The sequence below is a fragment of the Rhincodon typus genome, chromosome 8 (assembly GCF_021869965.1).
Source record: "Rhincodon typus isolate 14 chromosome 8, sRhiTyp1.1, whole genome shotgun sequence".
NCBI classification, from domain to species: domain Eukaryota; kingdom Metazoa; phylum Chordata; class Chondrichthyes; order Orectolobiformes; family Rhincodontidae; genus Rhincodon; species Rhincodon typus.
In genome coordinates this window covers 18,334,558-18,362,036 of record NC_063339.1, presented here as the reverse complement: position 1 = coordinate 18,362,036, position 27,479 = coordinate 18,334,558, and the positions used below count along the sequence as shown (strand labels likewise).

The 27,479-nt window shown below is 37.0% G+C and overlaps 1 protein-coding gene across 3 annotated transcripts in view; it reads left to right on the top strand.

Moving 5' to 3' along the window:
- The window catches only part of vrk1 (VRK serine/threonine kinase 1), a 67,492-nt gene extending 41,879 nt beyond the window's left edge, over positions 1-25,613 (top strand). For all 3 annotated transcript variants that reach the window (XM_048600175.1, XM_020511018.2, XM_020511017.2), the window contains 5 exons: positions 2,530-2,650; positions 3,704-3,762; positions 5,435-5,613; positions 22,016-22,109; positions 25,424-25,613. In XM_048600175.1, coding sequence (XP_048456132.1) covers positions 2,530-2,650; positions 3,704-3,762; positions 5,435-5,613; positions 22,016-22,109; positions 25,424-25,542 — 572 coding nt within the window. In that variant the 3' untranslated portion in view covers positions 25,543-25,613. The remainder of the gene's footprint in view (positions 1-2,529; positions 2,651-3,703; positions 3,763-5,434; positions 5,614-22,015; positions 22,110-25,423) is intronic.
- The last annotated feature ends 1,866 nt before the right edge of the window (positions 25,614-27,479 follow it).

Below are 27,479 nucleotides of genomic sequence, written 5' to 3'. Positions count from 1 at the left end.
TTGATTGCTTGGATCAGGTGTGCATTTATCTCAAGTTGACTTGTGGAATAATTTGTAACGTGCAGTGTGAATTGCACAGTGAGAATAAATGGCACTTTAATGAATGTAGTCAGCTGTTAGAATGACCTTCCACCAGAGGCTGAATGACCCTTAACTAACTTGCCATTTATCTCAGGATAATCTCATTCATATGACATTCTGCTTATTAATAATTGGCCTATCTCTACAGCTTGGTAACAGTCTTTAATATTATCATGCAAGGTTTGATTCTAGTCATCAGTAAGAAAGTTAGCTTAAACACTTTATCACATTAAACTATAACCTTTATACTGAACAGACAAATTATCCATGTCTTTGTACGGATTGGAAAATTTCTTTGGTCAGTTTAACCATGTGGAGTTGTGGATAATCTGGCATTCTTTTCATGTACTTTACAAAATATATAAACATTTATTTTGAACATAGTCCAGATCCGAACAATGTGGCATTGGGCAATAGGTTATTTTAACACATTCGTCAAATCAAATCCTATGTAGCTTACTTTCTGCTCATTTTGAAGTCTTGCATTCTTCCAAAGAGTTAAACCTGCTGTATCTCCTTTTCAGTAATCTGCTAATTAATTGAAAGAAACAAGTGTACAGTTTCAAATTGATCAATGGCCTCTTAACTATTGAAGCTTATTAAGAAATGCTGTAGACTACTATAATAGAAATTCAAACCGCTTTTTAGAAGAAAAATGATCTGGATGAAATTGATTTCAGTCATTCAAGCTTATTTCTAAAATAGGTCTCAAAGAAATGGAAAACTATACAACTTCAAAGAATGTGTTTCCTTTCTTGAGCTTTCCATTACATCAATGTCACAGCAACCAGGAAACAACTGACCTACTAGCTAATTGACTTGGACTGAGGGATTTTACCCAAGGTGTTAAAGTGATACCAGATATTAATTTTAGTACATAACATATACAGTCAAACTATTAAATAAGCATTGGTAGCCATTGTACTTCTCTGTGCTGCCTGCCATAGTTGTACATACAAATGCCTTTAATAACCAAGTATATAAATTTGAAGGGAAGTCTCCATTTTGTGAATGTTGTTATTTTCAAACAGAAATGTGCAAGTTGCAACTCTTCTAGAGGAGGCAGTGCCCTTTGCCTGCTAGAAAGCGAGCAAGATTTATAATGCTTATAATTTTCAAGTTCATGTAAAGATTGTTGTAAGTTGTTTCCTGAAATTAGTAAGCAGTTATAACAAAAACAGAAATTTGCTGGAACAATTCACTGGATCTGAAACATTAACTCTGCTTTCTTTCCACAGCTGCTGCCAGACCTGCTGAATTTCTCCAATTTCTGTTTTTGTTCGATTTCCAGCATCTGCAGTCCTTTTTTCCTTTTTGTTTAGTAGTTTGTTGTGTTTGTGAGCAGCTTCATATTCATTATTCTGATTGTAGAACCAGTCATTTTAAGCATGCAAGCACTTCCTATAAAATGTAATTTTCCTGTTTTGAAACCATTTTTGTATTAATTCAATAATTCAGTGAGGTGAAAAAAATGTTATTTCAGAAATTTTGTATAATTTAAGAATTGTTTTATCATAGTCTGGGTATTTCAGGAGATCAGTACAAATGTGTCAATACTTTTAATTTTGAGTCAAGGATCTAGGATAGTGTCAGATTGTGAACTGTTATTTGGTTATTTGTTCACATAATATTGTGATAATAAATGCAGCCATCACCTGTTGAAAAATGCCTATGATGAAAGTCAGCCCATACAAACATGCTGAAGTTGACTCCATTTATTTCGTAGCATTTCTTGTGTAACTCAGCAAAAATCTGGTTCTGTAATGACACCGCACTTAGAAAGACAAGTGTCTTTGTGTTTCTCTTTCTCTCTGGCGCTGATTGCACTCAGTTGACAATATGAATTCTGTTTCAGAATCTAATGATTCCGTGCAGAGGCCTGTGTATGTTAGTTAATCGTGCAAAGTGTTTTTGGTATAGACCACATTATGCCCTCATTTTTAGAACATAAAATAAAAATTATGTTTACAACATTGTGCTATGCTGATAAATATCATTATTCTACTATAATTTCAACATAATTTTACATCATTCTGCAACTTTTTGTTCCAAATCAGAATCATACCTTGAGCGGATGGCAATTACACTATCTGACACCCTGAGCCAGCCTTCCCAATTGTTTTGACTTGTGACAATATATGATATGACCTCTAGTTAGCATCTCTTAACAACAAACCTTACATCTGTGGCTTGCCCTAACAATTTTAGAACAGTAGCTGTTACGACTACTTGACCTGTCCCTTCGTTTAAAGAAAATTTAATTCATTTGTTAGCTATGTTGTATTTAAATGCAAATATCATTTCTGGTGAACTAGTAAAATAACATTTGGCCTCCTTGTTCACTGAAGGGATGTTGATTTTGTTCATGTGAATTGTAAAAAAGTTTTTAGCTCAATATTTCAATTGTGACTCCATTTACATGTTATTGAACAATGTGTCCAACTTCAGCTGCTTCCAGACGTGGTGACCTTGAAATCTTGGGATATTGCATGTTGCAGTGGCTCAGTGGGAGACTTCCCTGGGAGGATAATCTTAAGGATGCCAACTATGTCAGAGATGAAAAACTCAAGTAAGGACCGGATGGATGCCATCTTTAACTTAATTATGCAGTTCTCCATAAGCATTAACTTGGCTTTTTCCTTTCAATTGTGATAGACCGACTCTTCACTGTGCACAACTGGCTAACTGTATTTAAATCACCTACTCCACTCTGTACATCTAGAGTATTCCATCGCTTCTGGCAAATTGTGTAGTGGGATAATCTTAAGGATTCCAACTATGTCAGATGAAAAATTCAAGAAGCGAATGAATATCATGTTGAACGTAGAGTATACCACAAGAAGTAGTGAAGAATTAGAAACTGAACATATTCAACATTGTCTTTTCAATGAAAAATCTAACTCCATCAAGAGTTATGGGGCAGACAGGAATTTGGAGTTGATGTCATAATCAGATCAGCCATAAAACAGGCCCAAGGGTTGAATGCTCCTAATTCTTGAGTTATAGGTTACTATAGCTAAGGAGCATACAAGCAGAATGACCCAAACTGCTTCTAGTGTTTACCTTTGTATGCATCTTTGTATACCCAACCTTAAAATCCTCTTGATAACATTTTGGCCTCTTGCCCCTCATCTGTTTATTTCTACCTGGATTATTCAATAACAGTAAAACTTCTTGAGGCAGTTTGCTTTGTTAAAGGGATTATACCAATTTAAGTTGCTATAAAATGAAGCTCTATAAATTGGCTGGTAAATAAAGGGATAGAAACTGGAGTTCAAATTTACTGTAGACTTGATTGTAATGGATGATTAGCCAAAGTTTTCCTCCTTCATGCCTTAAAGGTGATGACTACTGTGACTTTTCTATTAGTGACTGATAAAGAACTCTATAGGTGCTGATGCTTCTTGTTCATGTAAAGCTTGAACACTGAGGATTATTCTCCATTTCCTGAAGTGAAGTCTGGGTAATTTGTTTCTTAGAATTGCACAAGTCAAGCTGCACTGCATTTTAGTTTCTGATTTGGGAATTTGTACCCACTGTTCCTCATATCTTAAAAGGCTATACTGTGAACATAAGCTGAAATCTTATTAAACATATATATTTTTTAATTTTCCTATACTAGATACAAAGGAGACATTCCAGGTTTGATCCAGAAATGCTTTCCTTGCAAAAATAAGCCAGGTATGAAATTCAAACTTCGTGTTTATAATTAAATAAAGGTCTAATCTGTGGATGCTGGAAATCTGAAACAGAGTGAGTGCTGGAGAAACTCAGCATGTCTGGCAGTATATAGGGAGAGAGAAACAGAGGAGTCATGCTAGACTCAACTTATCTGAGTTTCCCTCACCACAGATGCTGTCAGTCTTGTTGAATTTCTCCACCACTTTCTAATGTCATTCCTTTCCATAATTATGTTTGATTTGGGTAACAAATGGGGGCTTGGGTAGGTGTTAACAGTGGAATTGGTGCCTGATTCAGTTTACTTCTTAGTATGTAAATCAATTAATTTTCAGTAAACTATATTTTAAATGTCACTTCCCATCCAACTGTACTTGATTTGAACTTGATTCAATGATCACAATTTTATCCAACAATGCTTGTTACAATTCTGGTAATGTGGAGTTCAATTGCTACTTCTCACATTGTCAGTTATATACATAATTGATTGTTTTGAGGGTAACCTTCTAACCTTTGTATGTTAATAATGGTACTGTACTTGTTTTCAGCAATACTGAGAACTTATTTGCTCTGCACTATATCATGGCATGGTATTCAGATAGGTGAATTGAAGTTGGATATGGCTTTGAATTGGCAGAACTTTGGTTCGGGGCACTAAAACTAATTAATAGCAATCTTGGTTGAGACTGTTAACTTGAATTATGTCAAAATTGGGATCTTTCTGATTTATGTGCCTTTGCCCTACTTTTTCAGAAATTACTGCCTTTGGTTTTGCTGTGGTAAACCTGACAGCACTGCATTTGCTGAGCACTTTGTCATTTATATCATACAAATTGATGGAATATTTTAAAAAATTATGCATGGCATGTGGGCATAAGGGTGTATTTATTGTATTTCCCTATTGCCCTTGAAGGTGGTTGTGAGCTGCCTTCCTGAACCTCTGCTGTCCATAAGCTGTAGGGAGCCCCATAATACCATTAGGGAAGAAGTTCCACAATTTTGACCCTGTGCTCCATACTGCAGAATGAGCTATACCAGAGGAGGATCAGGTGTTTCTTTCAGCTGGTTGTAAATTTGAGTGACTGCTGGAGAAATGGGAGCCCTTCATTTGTCTTGTGAGCAAACCTTAAATCAAAGATTAATTTCTCTGTTTAGATGGATGCTGAAATACCTTTGCAAGGAGTATTAAATATGAACTTATGTCTTTAAACTTATTTTTAATTTATTTGCTTGTAAAACTCAGGACATAGTGTCTGATGTTAAATGTGATTCTGTGTTTGGACAACACTTTCTGAAAAATGCCGAATGTGATAAGCATAATGCCAACAACCTAATTGTGATCATAAAGTGCTCGCTTATGTTTGCTTGAAGGGACATATGCACTTTGCAAGCCCCACAGATGATCTTAAATTGGTAGTTGGCATAATTCAAAGGCAACATGCTTAGTTTTGAACTAAACAAAAGCATGGATGTCAGTAGTTCCCTGATGCCTGAGGTGTTTCTTTTGCGATGGCAATCAGCAGCTGTTTCTCATGCGATATAAGTTGTTGCTCCATTTTAAATATGAAATGTGTGCATCTGAGTACATGACAAAAAGCTTCAAAAGCACTCCTTCTTGCAGCAGTATTCCAGTTCTGTATTGCAAGCATCTAAAATGTTAATTTCTTTACTGCAGCTGAGTTGACAAAGTATTTTGAAGATGTACTATCTCTGGGGTACAAAGATAGACCCCAGTACCAGAGGCTGAGAGACATCCTTAAGGAAGGACTTAAATCTATAGGCTGCATAGATGATGGTGTTTTGGTTTCAGGAGCATCTTCCAATGGTGACGCCCCAACAACGTCCAAACAACAGGTACAATTTCTGTTGTAATGTTTTCTGCTCTAAATCTTTTGTGTTGACAGTTGTGTAACCATAACCACAACAAGGTGTGGGGAGAGAGGAAGCAGTGTGGTATGTTGATGTATTTAAAGTTATAAAAGAGTAAGCTCGTTTGAATAAAAATGGTTCCCAGCAGGTGAATGATCAGACTAAATACAAGAAATACATATTAGGCAAGGGAACCTTCCATGTACTGCTCTGGAGCTTGGAATTTCCTTTCACGATCATTGGTTGATGCAGAAATTAACTCAAAAATCAAAATCAGTTTGTACAGATGTTTGAAAGAAAACGCATTAAAGAATTCGAGGACAGCATGACTATAAAAGTGCATACTGGCAGCATTTCTCTCTACTACTTGAGCTTCATTATTAGAAACTCTTTTGATTTGTTCTTGACACAATGGAACATGCTCAGATTTGTTTAAAAATTGAATGCAATTTTCCTTATTCATAATTTTATTTAAATTCTAATTTGAGTTCCAGCTTGCTGCACTGAAAACTGGGTACCTCGTCTGAATTAGTTCTGTTAAATCTGCTTGAAGGGAAAGATAGGTGGGTGGAACCAGCTTTATTTGCTGCTAATTAGTTCTTGCTTATCCTGGCAGTAATTCTACAATCTGAGACGCTTCTGGTCACCACACTACCAGAAGGATGTGGATGCTTTGGGGAGGGTACAGAAAAGGTTTGCCAGGATATTGCTTGATATGGGGGATTTTTGCTATGAAGAAAGATTGGCTAGACTGGGCTTGTTTCCACTGGAATGGAGGAGGTTGAGGGGCGACCTGATGAAGCTCATAAGATTTGAATGGCATTAGATAGAGTGTAACTGAGGCGCTTTCCCAGGGTGGCGGGGTCAGTTACTAAAGGACACAGGTTCAAGGTGTGAGGGGTTAAATTTAAAAGAGATGTGCGAGACACCTTTTTCACACAAAGGGTGGTGAGTGCCTGGAACGCGCTGCCAGAGGTGGTGGTGGAAGCAGACACAATAGCATTCAATAAGCACCTGGACGAATACAAGAATAGGAAGGGAATAAAGGGATGTGGATCTTGTAACAAAGAAACATGAGATGGGAGCAGGGGTAGGCCATTTGGCCCTTTAGAGCCTGTTCCACCATTCATCATGATCATGGCTGAATGTCCAACTCAATAGCCTAATTCTGCTTTCTCCCCATACCTTTGATCCCATTCACCCCAAGTGCTGTATCTAGCCGCCTCTTGAATACATTCAATGTTTTAGCATCAACTACTTTCTGTGGTAATGAATTCCAAAGGCTCATCACTCTTTGGGTGAAGAAATGTCTCCTCTTCTCCGTCCTAAATGGTCTACCCCAAATCCTCCAACTGTGATCTCTGGTTCTGGACATACCCACCATCGGAAACATCCTCCCTGCATCTACCCTGTCTAGTCCTGTTAGAATTTTACAAGTCTTTGAGATTCCACCCCCCATTTGTCTGAATTCCAGTGAAAACTATCCTAACCTAGTCGGTCTCTCCATATACATTAGTCCCACCATCCCCAGAAGCAGCCTGGTAAACCTTTGCTGCACTCCCTCATGAGCAAGGGCGTCCTTCCTCAGAAAAGGAAACCAAAACTGCAGACAATATTGTGAAGACAGTTTTAATATGGAAGGGCAAAATGTGTCAGTGCAGGCTTGGAGGGCCAAAAGCGTTGTTCCTGTGCTGTAATGTTCTTTGTTCTTTTCTTTGTTCATGGGACGTGGACGTGGATGTGGACATGGACATTACTGGCTGGGCCAGCATTTATTGCCCATCCCTCGTTACCCTTGAGAAGGTGGTGGTGAGCTGCCACCTTGAACTGTTGCAGTCCACTTGCTGTAGGTTGACCTACAATACACTCGGAGGGAATTCCAGGATTTTGACTCAGCGAGTTGCTGCACTTTTTTTTTAAAAGTGTGAAAGAATATTAGCCTCTACAGATTAGTTTTTAGAATGTTTGAGCACTGAGATGGTAAAGTAAAACTACTTGGGTGAGCAGGGCATCTGGTCCTAACATAAACAAATTGTACATGCAGTATGCAATTTTAGTTGAGCTTAGTTACTCTCAGTAAAACAATTTGTGTAAAAGTGTACAAGTGCTCTGTAATACATTGGAAATGATTTTATTGAATTGATACTTTAATTCAGTTCATTTTTAGAGGTGAAAGACTTTTCTGGATTCTGTCTTGGGAGGTTAGGATATTTTCTTGATTGGTGCAAAAACAGAGTTATATAACAATGACATTTCTAGCCGATATTAAAATTGCTCAGCTAAATTTTTACCCTGCGCTGTTAGGATGTACAATTTCAAAGAGTAGGTTAGTCGCGTGACTAATATTATTTGTTAATCAATCTTGCAGAAAATGATTATCTGGTTGTTATCACATTGCTGTTTGAGGGCGCTTGCAACAGCAGCTATAATTCAAAATAGTTTGATTGTTCTCAGGTCCTTAACGTGCAATAAAAATGCAAAGTGTTTACTTATGTCTAAATGCATTAATCATGCAATTTGAAGAAAAACAGAATGAAGTTTATTAAATAAACTCCTTTTGCACTTTAACTCAGAAGACCAGTTTTGGTCCATTTTTACAATGGATATATCATCTTTGACTAGGAAACAGAAACAAGAAGCAGGCAGAAAAACAAGTTAAAAGCAGGAGCAGCCTTTCAAACGTAATCTGCAACCTAATAAGGTCATGGTTGATCTGATTATAACCCCAAATCTGCATTTCTGCCTTGTGTAACTTTTCGCTTCTTTGCTTAATGTGAATCTGTCTGCCTCTGCCTTAAATATTCAAGGACCCTCCTTCCACCATCTTGTAACCCTCAGAGAATTTTATTGTCTCAACTCTGTTTTAGATTGGTGACCCTAGATTTTTAAACTGACTTCTAATGCTAGAGTCTTCCATAAGAGAAAATCTTCTCTCTCCATCTGAAGACACCTCAGGATTTATGTTTCTATCAAGTTACCTCTTACTGTTGTAAATTATATTGAATGCAAGCCTAGCCTTGTCCGACCTTTCCTCCTAACACCTTTCCCCTGCCATTAAACCTGCTTTGAACTACAGCCAACACATTTAAACCCTAAAATAAATTGACCATTACTGCGCACTGTATTCCAGATAGTCTCATCAGTGCTGTATATAACTGAAGCCTAACATCCTGACTGTTGTATTCTATTCTCCTTTCCATAAATGATGACATTGCATTTGCTTTCCTAATTACTTGTTGTACCTACAAGTTAACATATTGCTACTTGTGCATGAGGGCACCCAGATTCCTCTGCATCTGAGCTCTGCAGTCTCTCTTCATTAAATAGTATGCTTCTTTTTCGTTCTTAAAAAATACCAATGGGATCACATAAAGTACTCATGGATTTATGAAAGGGAAATCATCTTTGACAAACCTAGAGTTTCTGGAGGAAGTACCTAGCAGACTAGATGGAGAAGCAGTAGCTGTTGTGCTTTTGGATGTTCAGAAAGCTTTTGATAAAGTCCTCCATCAGAGGTTATTGTGTAATGTCAAAGCCTGAATAAGGATTGGTTATCAGGCAGGAAGCAAAGTAGGAACAAATGGGTCATTTTCAGGCTGCAAGTCTTTGATAAATGAGGTACCACAAGGTTAATTACTTGGGGCCTCAGCTGTATGGAATATTTAAGGACTATGGGGAGAAAGCAGAAAAGTGGTATTAACATGGAGGATTAGTCATGGTCGTGTTGAATGGTGGACTGGACACAATGGCTGAATAGCTTGCTTTTGATCCTATGTTTTACATTTTCTGTGATTTCTTATGGCTTGCAACATTTTCTCCATGACAAGCGTTAAGCTAACTGGCTATAATTTCATGTTTTCTGTCTCCCTCCTTTTTTGAATAGTTACATTTACTACCTTCCAATCTACTGGGACTGACCCTGAATTAGGGAAGTTTTGGAAAATTAAAACTAATATTTTGACTATCTCAAATAATTCCTTTTAAAGTCCTAGGATAAAGTTCCTCAGCACTTGTCAGCCCTGCAACAACAGCAATTCACTGAATACAACTTTGTTATTTTCCTGAGTTCCTCCATCCTTACCATTTTCTGATTTGTTGCTGCATCTGAGATGTCATTTTTATCCTCTTTACTGAAGACTGATGCAAAATACCTGTTCTATTCACTTATTTCCTTATTTTCCATTAATAATTCTTTAGTTTCGCTTTCAATTGGACCAACCCTCGTTTTGTTTGCTGTTCTCCTCCTTTAACTATTTGTGGAAACTGTTTTTATATTTCTGGCTAGCTTTCTGTTGTCCTGTAATTTTGCCCTTGTCACTATTTGGTCATTTGTTCATGTTTTTATATTCTGTCCAATCCTCTGATGTATCAGTCCTCTGCACAGATGTATGCCTTTTCTTTTAATTTGAGGCTATCTATATATTTCTAATCTATCTCAAATGGTGAGTCTCTCCATTTTAACTTTTCTTACAGCTGGTGAGTATTTATTCTGTAGATTCTGAAATATCCTCTTAAATGTCTGCCACTGCATCGCCATTGACGTGCTCGTGAACCTAATTTGCCAATTTGTTTAAATAAAAACTGAAAGAACTGCAGATGCTGTAAAACAGGAACAAAAAACAAAGTTGCTGGAAAAGCTCAGCAGGTCTGGCAGCATCTGTGAAAGGAAAAACAGAGTTAACGTTTCTGGTCCAGTGACCCTTCCTCCGAAGGGTCAATTTGCCAATTTGTTTAGCCAGCTGTGCTTTCATGACCTCGCAATTCTCAGTCCTTAAACTTTAAAATGAGGGTCTTGAGCCCAGTCCTTTTTCACTCACTCGGAAAGTAGAATTCAGTCATATTGGGTGCTGTGACCCAAGGATGCCTTCACTGAAATCACAAATCAATCCTGTCTGTGCAATACCAGGTTAAGTGTGTCATGTTTCTGGAGGTAACCAGAGACCTAGCCAAAGTCATTCCATGAACTCCTCATCTAGGCTAACTTTGCCTACCGACTTCCAGTCTATACACAAAAAAAAATCCCAGTATTTTTGCCATGCCTTTTTGACAGGCTTTCATTATTTCTTCCTTTGTACTTCACCTTAGCATGCGGTTATTGTAAAGGGGCCTGTATGTCACTAGTACAAATGACTTCTTGACTCTATTGTTCAAATCCCTTCAAACTGTTCCCACATCATCATTTCCTGAACTTGGCTCATCTCTCTCTCTATTGTGCTCATGCCATCATTAGCTAATCCAGCAATTCCTCCACCTTTCCTCATTTCCATTCATTACGAAATGTCCTACATCCTTCAAGATTCTGAACCCAATTCAAATCATCCTGCAGCCGTGTCTTTACACTGGTTACCAGATTGTACTTAAGTTTTTTTGCTTACACTCATTTGTTTTGGTTCAATTATTATGTGCATTCAGGTACAGTAGCTTTTAGTTATATCATTTTACTCCTTGTAAATCCTGGTCTTTATTTATTGGTTAAATCTTAGATCATATTCTCTATCCATTTCGGTCACAGTCTATTTATCACTTTCTGTATGAGTATTTTTTTTCTTTGGCATTGATTGTACTCTTGGATTCATAACATCTTCCTAAGTTTGATCCCTTGTCCCCAATATTTTAAAATCTCTCTACTTCCCTAATTAGGCAGTCGACAAGATCAACAGCCCCTGTGTTGTTCAGGTGGAGACCATTCCATTAGTATACATCCTACTTTCCCCCTGGATTTTCCTGAATGTTGAATATGTCTGTGAACTCTGAAAACCGTGTCCTTTTTCAGTTTTTCTGATTATTTGACATTTGGGTGAAATGGTTTTTAAAAACATACAGGTTTGTGCACTGCTGACATTTAATGCAAAGGAACGAGTTTGATTTGCTGGAAATGAAGTGAGGTTGATGCTTGGATTCAGTTATTTTGTCTTGACTGGCTGCACTCAAAAGCCGTGAGAGAGGCTGCTGCAGATATTCAGACGTTTATTCCCAAATAAACTGGGTGAACGGTAGAAGGGAGTGCTTATTGGCCAAAGACAATTGGCCCATTCATATTGAAGCTATTTGAATAATTGATAAAGATCAGCTAAGAACTAATACTTCAGAAGTTGTCATTTAAGCTACAGCCGATTCTGCAGCATGTCAGTATCAATGAGGCAGCTGGCTATTGCAGATGGATAACTGCCCAGACCAGTTCCATCAGCATATGTCACATTATACAGGCACTCCTTTGATGCACCCAATAGACAGTATCTCTCATTTTGGTTTTCAAAAGGGTTTAATTCCTAGTTTGACTTTCCTGTTTCTATGTGGTTACACCAAAACCATTCCTTCAGGAATTGTGCGGTGTATAGCATCAAGTTGTATCTATCAGGGAAAACAAAGCTCTACGTATGGTTAATTTTATATGTAATGCTCAGCTAGTGTAACCTATTGGTTTATGAATTGCAACATGCATTTCTGAAGCACAAATTGTGTAGAAAAATAATTGAAAGCACTTCATTATAACATAATCAGACAAATAATAGATGAGGAAACGAGTTATTAGAATAGCTGGCCAAATGCTTGGTTAGACAATTGGGCTTTAAAAACAATTTTCAGGGAGGATAGGGAGGTGAAGTTTTAGACTGGGAATTCCAGGGCTACCATTGGTTGGGCAAAGTAACTCAAAGTTCTTCCATTGAAGTTGAAGCATAAAGGGAAAGAGTGATGGAGAAGCTAGAGGCATTAGGCCATAAAGTAATTTAAGCACAAGTGTAATGAACATTAATCAGTTCTTTAAGTATATTCAAGGCTGAGGTAGCAGATTTTTAATCAGTAAGAGGAAAAGGCAGGAAAGTACAGTTGAGGATTATCAGGTCAGCCATAATCTCATTGAATTGCGGAGCAGACTTGCGCTGAATGGCCTGCTCCTACTCCTGCATCTTATGGTCGCCTTAAGTATGATGAGGGTGGAATACTAGGAGGTGGTGTGGCTCATTTAAATATAGATTAATGCATAAGCACGTGTTGACGGGTAGCACAGTTATAGATAACTTAAATGATGGTAGATCAACCAGAAAGCATTGGAATAGTTGATTGACAGATGTGTGGATGAAGTTTGCATCAATTGGTGAGGTGATGTAAAAGGTCCACTAGTTTACAAAGTTACAAAAGGAAAATGTTCATTTTCCTTTTAACTCATTCATTTTTCTTACTGTATATGACTGTTGTTTAAATACACAGCATAGGCAGAGCACTGAAATGCCCAGACAATCTGTTGGCAAGAGTGCCCCAATTTATGGGATAGAAATGATATTTATAAGTCCAAGTGAATAGACAGGTTCACTGTTTATCTGCTTAAGCCCTAATAACTCAATGTGGAGTGGTTAGCCTGTGGTGGAGCTTGAACAAGCTACCTTCTGATTGGAAGAAGAATGATACTAGTTGAACTAAACTTGCACTTTATTGGAACACATTACACTAAGGCAGAAATACCAACTTTGTACAGTTGACTGACTAGGTAAATATTGTAGTGTTGGAAATGTTTTCCACATTGGCATAACTGATCAAACATTTCTTACAATCCTATAAAAATGAGCATTAGGTAGCATATTCTTAATGTTTTGAAATATCTGAACACTTTTTTTTGGCAAACAAAACTGCCCCTTAAAAGAATTCGTAACTTAAGTTCTGTGGGATGTTTGAGACACAAGGTTGCTTTTATAGGCTAAATAATTGTCTTTTTTAGTGTCACTGGTAATGAGGGAGAAGAAAATTATCCAAAAATTTCCATTCCTGAAAGTTTTTCCAGTGACGAATCCTGGAAGATGTGCATTTACTAAACTGGAGTGTGGAGGATTTACCACTAATCTGCTAGCATATGCTCTCTCAGCTCACATATATGGATGACCGTTTGAGTGTGAGGTACCACTGTCTTGCTGACGCTTGCTTACAAAGCCTTCAGGGAAATCAGAAAGGGAATAGTAACTGAGTAAAACTGTTAAGTGAAAAATGAGAATTTCTGAAGTAGTGTGAAATCTTGATTAAAGGTTTACTTTTGAGATTACAGTTTTTAATCTAGGGTTGTACTGTGTCTGTAATTGTTCTACAGTAGAACAAAGTGATGGATTAAATAGCACTTTGAAAATTTTATAACTCTTAGTTGACCTGCTACCTCATGATTTTGATGACATATGGTAATATCAGTGTCTGAATGCTACTAATCAGAGCTGCAGACAGGCAGGGGAGGATGTACCTCGTACACTTAATCAGTGTAGTTTACATATGGAACTTGCCGCTCGGGATCTGCCCTGTGCCAGCTGAGGGTTATGTGCCCACTGCAGTTATTGTGTGTAATTATCAAACCAATCTGTTCAGCGCAGCAGGGTTTAGATGGTAATGATGAGGCAGAGATGAAGGGAAAAGATGCACACTACTTTTTGGTGGCTGTGAATCCTAGCTGTTGATTCATTACTGCACATTGAAAGGAAAACTCTTAGCAACCTGCTGTTACATTTTCAATGTAAAATCAGCCATTGCAGATATGAGCCACTGTGGCCTGTTGATTACATCTAGCAGCTATTGGCCAAGACGGTAGTGCACAAAGCAGTGACATAAACCCTTTAAAAAAAAAAGGGAAAAAAAGCCAAATTTCATTAACAGCTACACAAAACCCTTTTTTCATAAGCAGTTGGAAAGCTATAACATCTTCAAAAATGAAATGCACTGTTAAGTAGCAGTCAGCATGTTAAAATAATTACTGTGATTAGAGTATAAGCTAGTTGTTGCTAAACATTCTAAAACTTGCTCAGAATTATTATGAAATGATGAAATAGAATGTAGAATTCCCTGGACAATACCCAAGATTTAAAATGGAAATTGAAGAATCTCAATAATTTGTTGAAACATGGAGGAAAATTAGCTGTATTCAGCTTCTTGGGCCAGCTAGTATGAACAGTGATCCTTGTATTGATTCTTTGGCTGAGCTTGCCATTTGGCTATGGGAAAACAATTAGCTAAACAATGATCTGCCATAGTATTTGACTAATTGCAGCTTTTATAAATCTTGTCTTTATCCTTTTTATTGTCTGCTTATCTAGGCTGCTATCCAAAACTTGTAAAGCAAATATGAGGCCTTTTCTTAAAAAAAAACTTGGATTATTACTTGTATCTGTTACTATTGTATGTTGTTCAGATGCCAAGACATTATTTTCTTGTAAGGTGGTTTCAAATGTGTGCACATTTCAGTATATTTTTTTGTTCTAAGTATTTCTTAAATCAACAAATTAGACTATGCAGTCTAAATTGATCTATTCATTGCTTCAAATGTGCATTTTGCTAATATTCCTATGGTGTTTGTCATTTAAGTAACAGTGCTTGCTATCTTGTAGATGGTTGTTAAACATTGGATGATTATGTAAACTTTGCTGAATATTCTGACTTTAAGCGATGAAAGTGGTGTCAATTTGCATTTTATATAAGCTGGCTATCTACACATCCATGAATAATCCACTGTATTAGTTTTCCAATAAGAACAATTAAATCAAAATTTTATGATGGACTTGAGGTAGAATTATTCTTTTGCCTCATGGTGTTGTCTCATTCCGAGACAATGTGTTTGAAGCGATGTTTGTTTTAAATTTTTGTGCAGTGCCTTGAATGTAGATAAAAGTTAATAAAGAGCTTCAGTGTGTAATCTTAGAAAAAGGAGACTGAGTGGCAACCAAAAACTTAGCTGAATTGATGGCTTTAATTGAATGCCCTAAGGGGGAAGAGAGCGATGAGGTTGAGGGAATTTCTAAAGCATTAAGTCTAACCAGCTGAAGGCTTATGATGGATAAAGTGAATGTCTGCAGACATACTGAGAATTTGAAGACACAAGGTTTGAGTTGAAGGATGTTATTGTGTTGAAGTAGGAAAGGCAGCACCATAAAGTGATTTTAATGTAAGGAGGAGAATTTTAAACACAACTTTATACCTGCGTGCAACTACAGAATGGAGTGTAGTCTTTTTGAATTCGTCCAGCTAGTAACTACATTCCATCAGTGTAAGTTTCCTGGTCCCATCTTTTAAGCTTTTATGTCTGGGTGGAACAGTTGTGATTTTCAATACTTAGTCTGATCTCCTCTTTTAAATTTAAAAAAAAAGTACGTGATTTAAGCCACCAGACGTGTCCAAACTTTAAGTGCTTCTTCAGTTGTCACTTTGGCCTTGCATCTTTTTACACTGGATGTTGTATTTTGAAATTTATCTGCATTGCAATTAAATGAAATATTAACTGACTTGGTAAATAGTTAATTTTTCTTTAACAAATGAGCATTTATTTTCAGTTTATAGCTCTTTTCCTTTTCCACACCCCACCAGATGAATTAACAAATCTGGGTACAGAGAGAAAATACTCTTGGCTGTTAGGTTAGTTGGTTACAGAATAGTCCAGCAGAAGTCTATAAGTGGTTCCTTTTTCAGATTACGTAATGGAGACAAGAAGGAAAGGAATGTTTATAAAATTGCATAGCAGTCAGTTATGTAGCACATTGAGTTATTCAGAGATGAATATGGTGCTAGATCATTTTGCAGTTAGTTATCAAATCCACACTATTCAACATTTCTGGCCTATTCTATCCACCGAGTCAGTATATGATTTACTCATTGAGTGTCCTTCCACAATCTGATGCCCTTTTGTAGCAAATTTTATTATCTGTCCTAGAGTAACAAAGATGAACAGTATTATATATCCCTAAACAGATTTGAGGATTTTACATGCTTACGTATGCTAGCATCAATCTTCTGACTTTAAGGCATTTCAAAAAAAAGCACTCTACTTCATTGAAATGCAGCCAAATGAAAATGGACACTGAAAGAGGTAACTGATAGTTTGTGCATTGCTAGGTTTTAAGGAAGGCGGTAGAGAGGTGACGATGAGCAGTTTTGGAAGGGAATTCTCTTGTATACTGAACATTAGAGGACAAAAATTGAAGGAGAAATTAATTCTGTGACCATGGAGTACAAAATTGAGAGGGATGAGAAGTGTTTGTTTTGGTCACTGAGTATAAGTTGCTTGTAACACTGGGGTCATTTTAGTGCAGGTGGCATGGGCAGAAAACTCCTTTGGAGAAATTTGAATGTGGGGTTGCAGAATATGTGTGCTAGTAATTAGTACATAACAACATATCCAAATTATTTTCAAAAGAAGGGGTTTGCACAGAAACAGATGGGTCAGCAGTTTAGAGAGAAATAGGTGATGAAATAGAGGCAGATAGTACTGAGGGAAGGAAACCACTTAAAATGTAAGCTAGTAAAGGGAGCCAGGATTGAAAGTTGATTCACCTGTGTTTTCAGTTGCTAATAATTTTCTGCATATCCGTATGAACGTCAATTAGCAAATGACCAAGACTCCTGCAACATGACAATAGTTATTACTTCATGACAAAGCTACTTTGTTTGTTTAGCTTGAAGTATCTTTTGATATCATCTACAAACCACTTGTTGCCTTAAAATAGTCTTGACACCATATACAGTAAGTTTATTGTTCATTCCCTATCATTTTCATGGTGATTCTGTTCACTGAATTGGGCATTCATTCATGAATGCATCAGAGTTATAATGTACCAAATCAGTTTTCATATAACAAGTCTTGAAGTAATATAACTAGTCCTTTTCAAAAAAGGAAACAATTTTTGCCAACAATATATCTAAGCTTTATAATGGGGTACGTTTAGTTGTTTGACAGCCAAAATGAATTATTGGTATGTCTGGTGAAAATACTTCCACTGTACGTCAGAATAAAAATTTGTGCAGAGGCATGCACACATTGGACATTGTTCTGCCAGAAGCAAGAATATTCTTGAAATAAAGAATTTTGCAAAAGGTGGTTTGAACAGGGATAAATAATGACCAACGAAATTTGGAGACCCTTATAAATGATCTATGATACCTGAGATTACAGCTCACTCTTAGTGAACTTTGCCAGTTGAGATTTTGCCACAGGAATCATTTGATATTGTGATAAGGAATTCACCATTTTAGACATTTGATATGAAAACCCTGCTTGCTTTCTGTTTGAAGTCATTATTTTTGACTTCTGTCCATCATGTGTTTGTGTGCGTTCAGCAAGAAATTTGTTTGGCCATCCCGTGTGATGTGCTTGGAAACTTAAAAGTTCATCCAGTTACTCCTGCCAATAGCCTGAATCATTAAAAAGAAATTTGCATTTATAAAGGGCATTTTATGACATTGAGATCCCAAAGTGCTTTACAACCAATGATGTATGTTAATTAAGTGCAGCCAAATTCTAATGTTGGAATTGCAGCAGCCATTTTGCACACAATGTTCGACAAAGAATTGTGATAACTAAGTAATCTGTTAATACTGTAAGTTGGGATCTAAGTATTGGCCGGGGTGTGACTGAAGAATTATCTTGTTCTTAAAAATTGTGCCACAAGATTGTTTACAACCATGTGAGATGGCAGACTGTGCCACTGTTTAAATAAGAATCCAAATGATGGCAACTCTTTTTATACATAGGCACTTGCGGCATTTCAACCTAAGGTTAAATTTGTGCTCTCGAGTGCATTAATAAAATTGGTGTTTCTTTTTACATTTTCATGTTGAGGTGATTGCATTCATTTCGTCTAGACATATTGAAGGAGATGTCTTGAGACCACATCTAAGTTTGTTGCAGAAATTGCGCCTAAGATGCTTTTAATTTGAGAAATTGCTGTGCTGAATTTTTGCTTTTGTCTCCTCTGTGGTTAAAATTGTGTAAATTAGTGCAGTTCAGCTTTTTATAAAGGTGGAGAGAACCTAAGCTCAAGAGAAAGCTGAGCAATGATTTTGAGGTCCATTAAAACGTCAGTTTGTTCATGATGTTAGGTATAACATTGCCATTTTCTTTGAACTTTGCAAACAAATTTGTGTGTTTTTAACTCCAATCAAAATGGAGCCGGTACCAATATAGCGCCATAAAAGTGCTGCTGTAGGTAAACTTCAGGTGAGGTTACTCTAAGACAGTAGATACAGTGATTACAATCTAAAGTAAATAAAAATGTGGTCTTTACAGTAGCTGTAAAAAAAATTCAGCGATGAAGCAGATTTGTCTTAATTTCGCATTCTATATTAATCTGTACAAATTGAGAATTTCTGAGCAGTATTAAATGTTTGTTGGTGAGAAAATTTGAATCAAATTCAGGCAATCATTTTGAGGAAGAATTTTTAGATAATCTAACATATATGCATGATTGCTTTCACTCTTTGAATATAGACTATTCTCCTTGCCCAAGTTCCTTCTTGCAGACTGCTGGAGCAGTAGGAACTTGATGTTTTCCACCTTGCTGATGTATTGCTTCGTTCGCACGCAGCTTCGTTTGTGTGTGTGTTAGGGTGGTTGCTGTTGAAATTCAGTACTTGACCAGTGTGCAAAGGAAAACTGGAACTGAAGTAATCCAGCTCCACGGACTCCAGAGTTTAAATAACAGGCAGGAAAACACAACGGTGCTTCATTGGAGGCTGCACTGATGATGTTACCAAGCACAGTAACGAAACGCCTGCGAAACAACAAACCAGCTCAGCGAGCCAACCAACTACGATAACATTTACTGTTGCAGTGGGTCCAATGAGCTGCTGAATCCATGCCTTTGTTTCCTTTACTTCTGAGTATTTGAATATTCTTCTGGTTGATTCTCGACCTTTTAACACTAGATAAACTTGACCTCACCTAAGACTCTGTTACCCATATCCTAAGAGGCTGCAAGACCTATTCATCCATTCCCCATTTGCTAGCTGTTTTACATTAGCTCCCTACCCAAAATACTTTGATTTTAAAATTTTTATCCTTAGTTTTTAAACTCTTCCATAATTTCACAACCTTCACTCTATTACCCTCAGATCTCTGCATTTCCCTGTTCTGGCCTTTTCTTCCTGAATTTAATCGCTGCACTGTTGGTGGCTTGCCTTCGGTTGCCTATGCTCTAATCTCTTGAATTCATTTCATAAACATTTTCAATTCTGTCTCTGTTCCTTCATTAACTTCCCTCTGTGATCAAGAATTTAGTATCTGCACTAATATCTCCTTATGTGGCTCAGTTTAAAAAAAAATTTTGGTTTAAAAAGGTGTAGTCACCGTAGTTTTACCAGACTATACTGCTGTGGTTTCATTTGAGGAGAAGTGACTGGTGGTAGCTTAGCCTGAGGCTCATCTTTAGGGGAGAGGTTGGGAAGGGAAGTCCTTCATGATTATCTTCGTTCATTCAGGAATTAAAAACACGCTATTGTCATCACTCTGAATCACGAACCAGTCACTCAGCCAACTGAGCTGATTGACCCCGACCCTGTTTGTGATGCACCTTGGGCATTTCAGTGCATTAAAGATGCTATATAATTGCAAGTTATTGTTGAGAAACAGCACTTAAATGGTCACTGTTCCGAGCTTTACTGGCTGCCTCAAATTCCTATCCCAAGCCTGCATCATAACGTTCATTGCATGTTATAAAATTGCAGTTTACAGTTAATGAAATTGCTCTTTGTATTATGAAAGCCACAATTGAGTCTGTCTACACCATGCTCTCGGGCAATACGTTTCTGATCGTAACCACACAAACATGTTTTTAAAAACAAAACTTTTCTTCATGTCACCTTTTACCACTTATGCCATTCAACTTAAATCAACTTTCATTTTTGACCATTTCAATGGAAACCATTTCTCCCTATCTCCAATCTGCTAGACCTCTCATAATTTTAAAAAAAACCTCTATCAAATCTCTTCTTAAACTCTTTTAAAAAGAATAGACCCACGTTTTGCTAATTTTTCCTTATCACTGAAATTCTTCATTGAACTGTTGTAGTAAATCTTTTCTGAAACTTCTCTTAAAGCCTTCATATAATTCCGAAAGTATGGTACCCTGAATTGGACACAGTACTCTAATTGAAGTTGAGCCAGTATCTTATGAAAGGTCACAATAACTTCCTTACTTTTGTATTATTACATTGCTATGAATTCCAGAAATCTGCATACTGACTGCGGCCCTCTGCTGTCCAGTCTTGAACATGAGCAATTGCTCTTCTTATCAAATTTCTAGCCATTTTGCTCAGGGAGCTGGTCATGTGGCCCAGCCATAAAAATTGGCCAGGCCTGCTTAGTGCTGCTACACAAATACATGACTTGCTCATCACGTTCCCATTCTGGGATTAAAATCAAGCCCTTAATGTCGAAGCAGATAGGAATGAGAGAATGAGAACACTGTTTGACGCTCTGCTGTAACCTTTCCCAATCCAACCAGATCATTTAAAGCGGTTTTTGTTTTTTTTTTTGGCTTTTGTTTGGGATTAAAATGCTGCTACCAAACTACCTGTTTCATTTTCTAAAAGATGTAATTATTTAGCTTAATGGAACAACCAGGCTCATGTAGTGTGGTGGCAGTGTGCTTATCTCTGCATCAGAAGTCCCGGGTTCACGTCTGACCCAGCTTTAGAGTGTGCAAGAATATCTCTGAACAGGTTGATTAGAAAACGTATAAATTTTGCATATCATTGGCCTCCATCACATCTTAGGTGTAGCTTTATTCCTAGCGTGTAAAGCTGTTTTAATCTGCCCATCAAGTGCTTATCACTTTGTGTGTCGTTGTGAATCTCCGGTAGCAAGAGTGCTTTGGTCTGTTGAGTTGAATTGGAAAATCAATGTGATGGGCCGGTTTGTGCTGTGGAAGTTTTACTAATGTATGTTCTAATTAAACTGTTGAGTGTAATAGTTTTTTTTAGCAGTAAGTGTTAAGAGTTTTCTTATGACTTCAATCTGGGTAAACCCCAGCTCTTTTGGTGAAATTTCATTGCAGTAGTTAGCTACACTACCTAAGATTCCATCTTGTATTACCGCTTTCAAAATCCATAGAATCCTACAGTGTGGAAACAGGCTATTTGACCCAACAAGTCCACACCCACTCTCCAAAGAGCATCTCACTCAGACTCACCCCCCTACCCTGTCCCAGTAACCCTGCATTTGCCATGGTTAATCCACCTAATCTACACATCCCTGGACACTATGGGCAATTTTAGCATTGCCAATCAACCTAATCTGCACATCTTTAGACTGAGAGAAAACCTGGACATCCAGTGGAAACCCACGCAGACACAGGGAGAATGTACAAGCTCCACACAGACTGAGGCTGGAATTGAATACAACTCCCTGGTGCTGTGAGGCAACAGTGCTAAGCACTGACCCACTGTGCTGCCCTCCAGAAAGGAGCACCTTTCTGTTTCTGTCTGGCTTGAAAATCTCGAACTCTGTACTAGATTTTCTACAGAAAATGCCTCCTCCACAGTTCAGTCTGTTTGTCTGAGGGTTGTCAAATTACTGTAAAGTCATAAAGACAGAGTACAATATTGCTGACAATGATTGATCTCCAACAATGTCTTCCATTTTTGTTTAAAGAAACGACGTGCTTCAAAGCAGAACGTTGATCATGAGGGCAACACTTCTGATTCTGAATTAAAGGGTGGGAAAAGGACACGAAAATCCCCAAGAGGTAAGAGCGCACAAAATCAAATTGGGGTGTTGAGGCACTCGGGATCCTCCTTTTGAACTGTCAGCTGGACATCAGTTGACATTTAAAGCTTGGTCTTCTACTACAATCGGCAGGATATAGTCGCTACAAATACGACGTGATGTTCTATCTTTTTGCCCTGGTGGTTGCTAGTGATGCTTAGAATTCAACAAGAAATAAAACACAGTTGAAGAGGAAATGATGATTTTTTGCGCTTTCCTCTAATCCTTGCATTGTCATAACACTTCCATTGAAGTAGAAATATTTCAAATTTATTTGTTAGCCTTCCAATCCTTTTCAAAGCATGAGCATTATCATGTAATTTTTGCAACATTTATACATCATAACAGGAAGTTAATTGTAAATATTTCCTTTATCTTTGTATGAAGTTGCAGTTAGATTCCATTTTAAAGCGTTCCCAATAACAGAATTTAAAGAATAGTGCACATGAAAGATCGAGTCATGCAGTGTGCCTCCTGTTAAAGCCAGAATTCACATTAACTTGTACAGGCCTTCTTGTTATGATTCCGAGTACCACCTATAATTGATATTCATCACTGGTGCTCCCACTGTCCAGGTAGCACATTGTATAGCTGGATGCAGAAAACAATGATCTTTTAAATGTTTTTGAATGAATAGAAATATTGAGTTTATAAACAAGATACTTATCCTGAACGTGTCTAAAAATCACAACTAAATATTACTTCCACTTCTGATTGAAAATGTTGAGTATAATGTGAAGACCCTTCATAAGTTGAAGAGGCAATTTGCCAGAATAGTTCTGGTGATGAGGGATTTTAAGCTGCCAGGTTAGGTTGGAGAAGCTGTGATTGTTGTCCCTGTAGCCAATCAGTTTAAGGACAGATCTGATATAGCTGCACAAGATTGTTGACTTTAGATGCTGGAGGTAGACAAAAAGCTGAGTCAAGGTCTAAGGAAGGCAGATTAAAGGTTTTCGGCAAGAGATGTGGGGTGGAGGTGTATATAATGGAGAACTTTCTTTGCATGGCAAGTGTTAATGATCTAAAATTCACAACCTAGGAGAATGGTGGAATTGGAAACCATGAATAATTTCATACAGTATTGATCTTGAGTATGGAGGGATTTTCATATGAGTTGAACAGGTTCAGCCTGTACTCATTGGATTTCGGGAGAATGAGAGGTGAACTTATTGAAACATAAGTGTTTCTTAGGGGAATTGTTAAGGAGGTGCAGAGGCATTGTTTACTCTCTGTAGGAGTGTTTAGGACCAGAGGGCATAATCTCAAAGTAAAGATTCTACAGTTTAAGACAGATGAGGAGGAAGATTTTTGTGTGGTAAATATGTGGAACTCTTGACCACAAAGGGCTGTCAAGGCTGGGCTGTTCAAGGCTAAGATCATCAGATTTCCAATTCAAATGGAATTGAGAGTTATGGAGATATGATCGGAAAGTGGTGCAGACTCCATGGATCGAATGGCCTATTTCTGCATCTGCATCTTATGGAAATTGATGTAAATAACTATTACCATGAGGATGAAGTGGGGGAAGTGGAGCTGGGTCACGGGGGTGGAGGTGGTAGGAATTTATGGTGGATTCCAGGCCAGGTGACCACCTACTGGCTCATAATAGATACATAGCCATAGTCTCTAACTATTTATTTACGTAGACTGTAACTTGCAATGTATGTGGATATGCAATTGATTGCTTTCTGTTCAGTAAATTCTTCCATGTCCAAATGAAAATCTTAAGCTTTTTGATACTTAATTATTATTTTCTGTCTTAGTTTTAAGGGAAAATTTTTCAATGTTTTTGTACAGTTTTTGGCTGTGGAAAATCTGACATTATTATATTAGAAAAACCTAAGGAGACTACACAAAATTTAATTTACAATTGTAGATTCCAGATATGTATTTTCTTGAGGTTCATATTGAATTTAATAATCCATGTAGCTCCTTAAAGGTCCGGTTGTACCTGCAATTGCATATCAAAAATGTGGTACTTAAAAGTATATATGATGACGATTTGAAAGGTTTCTGAAGCTTATAGTAAACCATTCCAAAACTTAAGGGAACCGCAGACAGATATTGCTCAGTTGTGTGTGCTAATGGCAAATGTGAAACAGTAGACAATTGAAGGACTTTTTACAAGGGAGACCTACTCTTTAAAAAATCAAGTTAAAGTATATAGCCAGTGAATTAATCTACAGAACTGTAAAACCAAACATTACACTTAAACCAAACTGAAAACCATGCATTGTATTCTTTATGTCCTGCAGAATGACAAACTGTCATCAAGAGCTAGGTAAGGTTCTAAAAAGTGCAAGTCTCATTCTCGCAATTAAAATTTCCACTCACTGAAGAGGATTTCTTCATTTTTTTTGCCTTTGAACTGCACCAATTTTCATTCATAATTGAAAGAATAGAAGAATAATGGGCTGGATTTTGAGATTAATGTGAATCAATGGCACTTGCTGCTTACCACAAAATAAGTCACACACAAAAGTCTGACTTGCCTTATGCCTCAACTTCAGTTTTAATTTGATACTAAGTCACATGGAGCCCAAAGCTTCCAGCAAGGTGATCTCATCAAACACACTAAGCAACCAGTCACATCAAAATGTTCTCGGAGCAAACCAGGAAGTAAAATCACTGAAATCTTCTACTTTTTAATTTTAAAATATTACCAGTAGCAAATGAAATGGTTTAGTCATTCAAATAAAATTGAAGTAGTAGCTAACTTTAATCGTGAATTTTAAAAGAATTATGAATTTAGTCTGCCTTTACTAAATGAGGGGATAAGTGGAGGGAACGAGAGGATGTCTCAAAATAGTACATTTTCTGGAGAAACACAGGATTACTGACAGCAATTTCAGGATTTCAAAGTTAACTGCATGTGTCGACTTCAGAAATCGCTGCCAGTTGGAGGATTGATTACAGCATCAGCAGTTTTGTTTTAAAATCAGGGCTAGAGTCCTTGGCAAGTTCCAATATATCTGTTCTGAGGTTTGGGGCTGATATTTAGTGATGGTTTAAAGTCTTAACTAATGAAGAAACCAGCCTTCATATATTCTGCACATGTTTATATAACCAATTTATTTTTCTTTTCACTTTGTTGATTTAATTTGATGATGCTTTCTTGTTGGTCTTCAGTAATGGCTCTACTTAAAATGTTTCAACTGTTCCTGTTCCCTCTATAACTGTCATCTGTTGCTTTGCTCTGCGAAGCAACAAACGTTAGAGAGAGAGAGCAGCAACAAAATAACTAAGTTTTTGAAAAATCTACAAAATTAATGTATATTGTCTTTCTATTCAAAGCCAAGAAGCCGGCAGCAAGAAGGAATTTGAAGAAAGTAGCGATGGTTGAAATTGGCACTCAGACGTCTCCCTCAGTCTTGACAGGCCATGGGAAAAGAAAACACCTAAGTAAATGTTAAAAAGAAACAATCTTATTATGATTGTCCTCTGCTTCTTTACGTTTTATTAAAGTCTGATTCTTTACAATTAAGTTGTTCTGAAAATTGTTTTTTTTTTAGATAAACATTTTTATATTGGCTTTTATGTGTTGTGCTTTGTGTTGCTGAAATAAAAATTGAAACATTTTAAAAGTTTGATTTTCTTTATACACAATGCAGACATAAGTTATTGATATCTTTCTGCTGCTTTTAAGTTAACTAAGTGAAAATATTAATGAACAATATCATGAAGTTTCAACATGTAAAATTGCAAATTCTGGCAAACATTAAAAGTGAAAGAAGCAAGTTTTGCTAGATGAACAAATGGAGTGTTCCCTTGTACTTTGCACTATAGTACAGTGGCTGCTCAAGTTCATGATTTCTCAGGATATCGGGCAATGATTTTGCATTTCACTGGATACCAGGTTATTTTATCTGATAAAATCTAGAAGAAATCATCATTCCTTTATTTATAGTTTGTAGCTTGGAATTTACTTTGAACTTGTTATCTTTAAAGAAGAAATATAATATTGTAAGCTTTAAATTTGAATTGTTACATTACTTGAGTGATATGAATATGTAAACATATATTTTTCTTACATTCTGATCACTTGAGAATATGACTTATTCAGCTTTTGTAAAAAGCAACTGGCTAAATGATCTACACAAAATTAAAAAAAGAAACCTTCCTATGAAAATTTTCTCCAGGCCAGGTTATATTGTGTATCCTGCTTACTGATTATCTTGTGTTTTGCTGTAAATGACCATAAAGAACATAGTGTAGGAGCTGAGGGAGGCTGCTGCACCATTCAATGAGATTGTGGCTGATTTAATAATCCTCAACTCCACTTTCTTCCTTTCTCCTCACGACGCTTGATTCCCTTGCTATTTTAAAAATTTGTTCATCTCTGCCCTAAATGCACTTAATAACACAACTGGTACAGCTTTCAGTGGTAAAGAATTTCACAGATTGACATGTACTTGGTCAAGTATTTGATTGATAGATTACCCAAAACAGGTACCAAGCCTGAGTTATTGTGGCAGTGTAGACAATGATTGCATTGTAATAACTTAACTTAAGTTCCGTGTACTCCTCTGAAGCTTTAAAAGCTGTAGAAATCTGAATACAAGTATTATTGCAACTCCTGACAAACGCAAGAATTCAGTCTACAACTTATAAAACAGTATTTTCATTTAAAACATGTTTCTGAAATTGCTGAACTCTTGAAAACAGCATATTTTGCAAGCCTGAGGATTCATTAATTGTGAGGTATTCAGTTCTGTCAGGGCTCTTCTGTAGTATGCCTGTTTTTGTCTCTTGTTTTCCCTACCTTGACAATTAGGGACTCTGTTAGTTTAAGGAAGTAAAGTTTGTACTGTGCCCCTGTTAAATAGGGTGAGGATAAGGAATTGATCTTGACTGTGCTTGTGAAGGAAATTTTGCACATTGTCCCAAGGTTTGACAATCAAAGGGTACTCTTATTGATATTTTGTTCACATACAGACATTTCCTTTTTACAGTTTCTAATCTCTGCCCAGGTGTGGAAATCTGTATTGACATTTATTGTTGCAGGAGCAATACTGTTTTGAGAGAACACATCTCTTTATCTGCATTTTAAAATGAACAATTGCACTTTGTGCTTCACTGAAACATTCTAATTTTGATAAAATTGATTCTAACAGAGCATTCAAGGTAGTCAGTTCTCTTTGATATTTGCTCATCGGCTCAAATGTAAATGACTAATGTTCATCACTAGGGATCCTTTTGGCATCATACATACTACAAGCTCAGTCTTTTTTTGGAAGGACCTACCTTTTGGGGGAAGAAAGAACATACTACAATTTTTGGTTAAACAGAACAAGAAATATTCCATTTACTCTCCCTTCTTCCTCTACTCCCAACCTTTACCAGAGGATGT